Source organism: Cynoglossus semilaevis, chromosome 11 (genome assembly GCF_000523025.1).
Source record: "Cynoglossus semilaevis isolate Cse_v1.0 chromosome 11, Cse_v1.0, whole genome shotgun sequence".
NCBI classification, from domain to species: Eukaryota; Metazoa; Chordata; class Actinopteri; order Pleuronectiformes; family Cynoglossidae; genus Cynoglossus; species Cynoglossus semilaevis.
The window spans coordinates 16,021,631-16,029,312 of NC_024317.1; the positions used below are offsets into that span (position 1 = coordinate 16,021,631).

General features: G+C 43.0%; 1 protein-coding gene across 1 annotated transcript in view; it reads right to left on the reverse strand.

The window, feature by feature from the left end:
- Positions 1-7,682, reverse strand: part of magi3b (membrane associated guanylate kinase, WW and PDZ domain containing 3b) — a 120,757-nt gene that overhangs the window by 7,402 nt on the left and 105,673 nt on the right. Inside the window, exons 11-20 of the mRNA XM_025059773.1 lie at positions 7,156-7,603; positions 5,006-5,037; positions 4,198-4,363; positions 3,995-4,089; positions 2,557-2,764; positions 2,239-2,421; positions 1,327-1,512; positions 917-1,013; positions 710-791; positions 272-409 (exon numbers count right to left, since the gene is read on the reverse strand). Coding sequence (XP_024915541.1) covers positions 272-409; positions 710-791; positions 917-1,013; positions 1,327-1,512; positions 2,239-2,421; positions 2,557-2,764; positions 3,995-4,089; positions 4,198-4,363; positions 5,006-5,037; positions 7,156-7,603 — 1,635 coding nt within the window. The remainder of the gene's footprint in view (positions 1-271; positions 410-709; positions 792-916; positions 1,014-1,326; positions 1,513-2,238; positions 2,422-2,556; positions 2,765-3,994; positions 4,090-4,197; positions 4,364-5,005; positions 5,038-7,155; positions 7,604-7,682) is intronic.

A 7,682-nucleotide genomic window follows, 5' to 3' on the forward strand; every position in this document is an offset into this window, starting at 1 on the left:
AATTTCAGTTCTTTTTATTAAAGTTCTCTCCTTCTTTTTTCTTTTTCCTTTATAATTCTTTTATTTTTTTATTAATAACAAGTTCTGTTCTGATATAATTTCATAAAGCAAAAATCTGACACAGTATAACAAAAATATTTTCTTCAGGTTTTTTTTTTTAGGAGGATTAACTCTGCCAGAAAACACATTTCCCAGTACATGTTAGATATTATTATAAACTTTAAAATGAAAGAATGGCATCTATAAACACGACTGTGACAGAAGAACTCACATGGATTCTTCCATCCAGCTGGGCAGGCCCATCCTCAGCCAGTCGGAGAATGTACAAGCCCATGTTGTACTCTGTTCCTCCCCGCAGACTGAAACCAAAGCCCCTGGCACTTCTCTCCAGTTCCACAGTCAGACAACCCTGCCCAGAAGACAGGACACACAAACACAGTACTGTATGTCGGTGCCTCGTGAAGTTCAATAATGTTTAAAATAAAAAGGAATAGGTTGGCGCAGAGTATGGTGAAGGTAAACGCCTGCCTAAAACAGTACAGTACGAACCAGGGCAGCAGGCGGATAAACACAGCAATTTTCTCCTTTCATAGAGTTGTGGATTTTTTGGCTGATTACTGATAGACCTTTGTCTCCAGCAGCTTAAACCTGCAGATAATCTTTAAGACAACAAATCTGAGGATCTGAGGGATAAGAGGATTATTTTTACCTGGTTGGGTCCAGTCACACACAGCGTCCCGAGCTCAGACGAGGTGAGTCCGTCCCATTTCTCCTCTGAGTCGTGGTTAAAACTGAATGACACAGAAGATGCAGTAGTACGGGGTACTGTACGTATACTCTATGTATCATCATGTCATATACTGTAGGTTTGGATATAGAGTAAACTTTATTAAGAAAAACTTCATGTGAAACAAACCATTCATCCTGAAGTGCTGACCTTTGGCCTATGATTCTGTGCTGAAGAGCCGGACTGGCCTTGGCTGAACTGGCACCAGAGGGAGGGCCTTTGTACTCTGAAAAATTGGAATATTTGACTCAATCATAATATCACTAACCAATTTTGTATATATTATACATATAGTATGTATATAGGTATATGTATACTATATGTATAGGTATATGTAAGTATATGTATATATATACTGTACATATAAAATTGTTTTATATAATCACACACACACACACACGTATATATGGAAACACATGTATATATATAAATGTGTATTTAAGTGAATCCTTCCTAAGATTTCCTCCAGTTTTCATCTCAGACTCTGTCAGCAGAGAGCATTCATTTGTATTGACAGCACACACACGCCTGTTACTCACCGTCTTCAGGAATAACGGTGAGAGTGACAACATTGCCGGCTTCCTTGATAAGCTGAACAATGTCGCTGTGAGACAGCTCGATGATAGATTGGCCATTGACCGCTGAGATACGATCGCCGACATGGAGGAGGCCGCAGCGGTCAGTGGGACTGCCTTCGATGATTCGACCAATTTTGTGTGGTATAACTGGGAAGGCAAATGTCAGGTGGATTGAACAAAGTACCTTCAATGTATTTTATTGTTTTTTTGTCTTCTGAGGAGAAAAAAAAGGTGGCTTTGCAGAAACAATCAAATTTCTTTATATGCCAAGGTCTGGGGATTTATTTGTAACTTTATTTTTAAAGGTTTTCTCATCACACTTTTGATGAATAAAAAAATATGACACAACTACTTTCTCAAGGTTCTGAAGAGACCAGAGCACAGTTTTACTGCTGAGTGACTAAGATTTTCTCATCCATGGATGGAGGTCTATATTACTCCCAAGTCTGTACTTTAGTGTGGGTACAGTGTTCTTTGTATCACAGGCCTCTCCTTTCCTCATTCCAAAGTAGGCAACAACTCTATGATCCAAAAGATGTCCTCATATCTCTGCCCAAAAGACATCCTCTCAGAATGAGTCATGTGACCAATATGGAAGCTAACTGCTACATGAATGTTCCTTGATGTCTACAGGTTCTACATCATCTGCTTGATCCAAGTCAACATGTCTCCATTTCGATTGTTTTACTTCCTCTCATAAAGGAATATTTTTCTAGACTCTTGCTCATTGGCTGTTGCAGACCGGGAAGATAATAATTATATGGCGGATTCCTCTGCTCTCCTTAATTCCAATCCTGTGTGTCTTAAAAGCTTAAAAACCCTGACAAAAATGGTTGAATAAAAACAAAGAGAGTGATGGTACAGATCGCTCACCTCCGTGCGGGGGTTTACATTTGGACGTGAGGATGACAAAGCCGAAGCCCTCCGTGTCCTTGCGGTGGAGCGTGATGTCAAAAGACTCGTGGTCCAGGGCGCTGAGCATGGGTAGACGAGGTAGTTTGGGTGAACCATTAACTAGCACTGGAGCCATTTCCTGAACATCTTCCTCTGTGACATCTGGTGTGAAGACGACACAGGAGTCAATTGATAAGGTTGGTGATGTCTTCTTATTCTGCTTCAACCAAACAATGACTTGAACTTCTCTTTTTTCCACTTTACTTTCCACAAACATTCTATCATTCTGCTGCTCACCTCTGTAGATGACCTTCCTTCGAACAGTCAACATCACTTGACCGTTGCGGGCAGCGTTTGTCATGAGATCCAACACCTGTTTATGTGAACGGCCCTTCACTATCACCCCGTCGATGCCGATGAGCTCATCTCCTGCTCTCAGACGTCCGTCTTTCTCTGCTGCTCCGTTGGGCACGATGGCCCCGATGTAGACCTGGGGAAAGACATTCTGATAGAGGGTGAGACAGGTGTTGGGGGGAACAGGGTGTGAACCAACAGTGAAATGATTCAGATAATGTTTCAGACAGATGCCCTCCAACTGTATGACGCTAAATTGTGACTTTAACTTTGATTGTTTATTGTCATTTCAGTTGTTGTTTCCAAAGATGACGACGTATCTGTTGTGAAGTTTACAATAAAATGTCTCAGCTCCAAGAACTGAAGAAAACACAATCACATCATCACATGATACAATGCCACCAGTTTCCCTCAAGGTAAACATATCCAGTAACAGCAAATACAAATGCTTCAGTTACAATATGTTGAACCAGTATGAAAACACACACAGCAGTGTTTCATATGAACCACAACCATGGCAATTTTCTCTCAACTGTCTACCACACACTTCGTCACACACCGTCATATAACACATACAGTACTGTTCCATAGTCGAAGCCCAAAAGAACAATTATAAAACCATATTTACCATGTCTCTTACTGCACAGCTCAAAATTGGAATAAAAATTAAATTTTCTATTTACTTTGGAGATAACTGTGTTGTCTGCCGGGTGAGAGGAAATAAGGGAGGAAGGGAGGAAGTCATATGGAACAGCAGCCGCAGCTGTGTAACATTATTACACTTGATATATCTGCAAAAATAGATGTTATTCAGCAGCTCACAAATTACAGTACATGTCTGATTTCAGTTTTGTCTTTCAGTCCTATTTGTGCAGCATGTTGAAATTACGAGGAATCCGTACGGTAGATTTGTAGATTTGTAGTGTCCAATATTTCATGGGAATGAAGGCAAACCATCACGAAGTTCAATCACAGTGCAGGTCTAGTGTAATCGCAATTAATTAATCATAAATGAATGATGATTAATTACAGAATTCTAGTTACAATATGTTCCTTATAGAACCATATGCTACTTTAATAGAAAATATATGGCTTGGTTTTTCTGTTGATGTGATGCAGACATGTACTGCATGCTCCATATACACAACAAATTTCTGCAACATGGAGTACGGAGTACAAGCAGCACTGCAGTATTAAAAAGCATACAAATCAGAATATAAGGCGTGGCTTTATTACATGGAATATGGTACCTTAATAGAAAGGGTCTATCTAGCAGCATGAGTCTGGGCTGGACGAGCAAGACAAATGTGCCGCATGACTCAGTAATTTTAGTCATTTAAACCATGGAGACACATAAACAAAAAGTTTATTAAATACTTACTGGTTGTTGTGGACCTTCTCCCCCCAGAACACGGAAGCCAAAGCCAGTTTCAATGTCTCTCTTTAGAAAAATATCTATGTCTTTGGTGTGAGGCTCTGTGGAGGACAGTAAAAGGTCATAACTGATGGTTCAAGTTCAAGCACAACGGCGAGACTGGATTGAACGCAGCTGAGAGTTTGTCACTGTGTGGAGTCAACACTCACGTCTGCTCTCCAGCAGGGCTTTGGACTTCAGGTACAGCTCTGTGGCCTCACGTTTGGGGGAGTCGATGGAGCGCAGGGTGCTTGTGTTGGAGTGGTAAGGTAAGGCCTGGGGGGCGGAGTCAGCCACATCGTCCAAAGTCTCCGTACTGGCCATCATTTCTGGCCTCTGAACGCAGAGACACATTCGTTCATTTCACATATTGTTCAACATATTTAATCTTAGGCTTTTGTTCGATTTCTCCTCTCACATTTATTGGCGATTAACGTGGCTCATTAAACCCAGACGAGTGACTTAGCAGCTAATGGTGATAGACTACCAAAGCAGTTAAAGGCCGAGTCATTGACTCTTCTTTGTTGGACTTGTTTTCCCCTCACTTTTATTCCTCCTTTTGTCTTAAGAGCTGGGCGACAGCAAAGAAATGTGCTTTTTAATCTACAGGAAACACCAGCGACAAACATGATGGCTGTGACAGGCCCATTCAGGCTTAAAGGGCAACCTCTTTATCTCAAACCGTTACAGCAATAACAAGAGCCTCATATCTAAATAGGCTCATCCCTGCCTCATTACCAATGCAATCCCCTGACAATAGGCCCTAAGACTACAAATACTGAAAGAAAATAATTAAGGGCGTTTTTCAAAGAAAAACAAAAGGGGGCGCCCAGCAGCTCAATCAATATTCAAATGTATTATTATCATTTAATTTGCTGCAACCCAGGCTTAGCTTAAGCAGCAAGACAAAAAGCTTTGAAATGAACTTATGAATTAGTCCCCAGAGGAAACAGGAGATAATGTTTTTTTTTTACTCACAGGCTTTAGACTCTTCACAGGAGATGTCTGACCTGTGTGCAGATAGACAACAGGAATCTGGTTAGAATGCAGATGATTTTAAGACTCTAAGAAATATTGCAGAAGGATCGTCAAAACACCACCCACCGCCAGATGGCACTGTTTCTCCGACGTGAAACAAGTCATGAGGACAAACGGAGGAGCAGCACTTTACTCTGTAGTAGGCTGTAGTACACACTACACTGTGTTCCATTAGGGAACATGTATCTTTCATGCAATTAGACAGAGCTGATAAAGACCGACTGCACGTCCATACCGGACTGAGGAAGTGGTTGAGAGCATCTGTGATTCATGTACACACTTCACTAACCAATCACGTTCCAAGGCCTCTGTACATTCACACCCACACGTTCCTTCTGTCAGGCTTTCAGTCTTTAGACCATCTTCTTACATCCTGCCCCCCCCTTCTCTTTTCCTCCTCCCCCCTCACAACTTTCCACATTGACTGAATTAACAAACAGTCCTACGACAACCTTGATGGGGCGACTGGCCAGCACTTGGCCCGATGGGGGCGGGGTTAGTGAAGCTTGATGTAAAAGGGAGGTATGGAGCAGCATTTATTCACTGTACTGCAACATTTCCAGTCCGTATTGAAAACACACACACAAGGATTCCTATTTGGCTCCATTGTGTTTTTTTAGTGATAAAATGTGAAGCTTAACTGTCTGTATTTGACTGTGAGGTCACGCTGCATGTAACATTAAAATAGAGCTACAGTCGCGATCGGATAAGAGGGAGAGAGGGGAGAGGGTTGAGTCGTGGCCGTTGGGAGGAGTGCCCTGGAGTCCCCTCCATTATAGCTATTTAGGAATGAACGTTTAAACGGGCCACGAACATAAAGGCGTACAGAAATAATCTGCACTCTGCTGATGATCAAAGTCCATCCGTAGCTTATCCACTTACACGTTCCATCCCCAGGGCGGCGGCACAAGACGAGCGCAGAAGACATTTGAGGGGTTCTCACCATCCTTCCACAGACCCCAGCACATCACCACACTGATGTAGTTCTCTTCCTCTGAGGTATCACTGACTGTGTCGTACCCCAGTAGGAGACACAGTAAAGGTCTATGTGCTAGGTCTATGTTCCCACTGTAGGTCTTAATGTTAAAGTCCATTTTTCCCTATTGCTTCTGAGCATACGCTGCACCCCAGGATAGGGTTGATGGGTTGAATGCAGAGGACTAATTTCATCATGTGTGTATGTCTGTAGGACTGTGGGAAACATGGATGATACGAATGTCAGCGTGCATCAGTTTTTAATTATTCATCATTAGTCAGAGAGGCTCGAGGCTGGAGGCTCCATGCAGCCACAGCAGTCATGGGCATGTGGAGTGTAGACCTATGGGGCCAAGAACCCAGTCAGACCAATTCTCTACACTTGACTGCCGTCACTTTGAAAAGCATCAGATATGATGTTAATGTGTATATTTGTCTCATCTCTCTTGTCTCTTTGATTTGAAAAAAAAAAAAAAAAAGCCCAAACCAAAAAACAAAAGAAAAACACTTGTACTGTAGGGGCTGTTATTAAAAAATCAAAATGAACCCAGTCTTAGTCTGATCATGACTTGTGTTTCCTGGCCTATTCAACCAATCAGAAAGAGTCTCCAATGCTGATGTGGTGACCTTTGACACACCACAGATAAGGTGGCATCACCTACTGCTGTTACTAAACTGTGCCTGGTCAGACCTTGAGCCCACACCCAGCTGCTTCACCCTCCCACCTCCTGTCAACACCAACACCCTGAGCCCACCTCCCACCTCTGACACTATAAAGGTTGTATTCACAGTCATTTGCAGAATAATCTGGACTGTTTTGGTCCTGGATTTGGGTTTTTGCAAAAACAAATATCTTGAAAGTGTGCAATTAATTTGTGATTGTTCCTGTGTTGGCTAAATTAATTAATTAATACTGAATACTGATGTTTGAACCAAATGACTGGCACATATGATATAAATACATGTATAAAACATGTTACGTGTGTATATATGTTTATATATGTAACGTTATACATATATGAATATACTTATATATATAAATATATATATATATATAAAACCGTGTGTGTTTGTGTGTGTGTATATATATGGGTGTACTGTATACATTTTCTCACCTCCTCGCAGGACAAGCACATTAACCTCGCTGCCCACCGGAAAGTCTTTTAGGATGTCCACGACCTGAGCGTGACTCAGCGTCTGCACGTTCTGCCTGTTGATCTCCTTAATGATGTCTCCTTTCTGGAGTCCGCGGCACCACTGTGCGTCCAGGATCATCTTCACCTTTTGGCCCAGAGTGCAGTCGGCGATGGCGAACCCAAACCCTCCTGGCCCTTTGACCAGCGGCACACTCACCAGCTCTGGCTGCAGCATGTTCAGGGCCCGCTCCCCCCCCTGCCTCCCATTGGGCATGGCGGCCACGACGGGGCGGCCGCTGGAATCTGTAGTCACATAGTGAAGCTCCTGAGAGGAGCCGTGAAGGACGTCACCTTTCACCAGCAGCGGCTGCCCATTGATGAGGGGCACAGCTGTCACCACCTCTCCCCCGTGGAGGGCCTGCTGGGGCTGGACACTGGAGGGGAGAGGAGGGGGTGGGAGGGGGTCGTCGCTGTCCAAACCCACATCTGGGGGGAGCGGGGAGGCC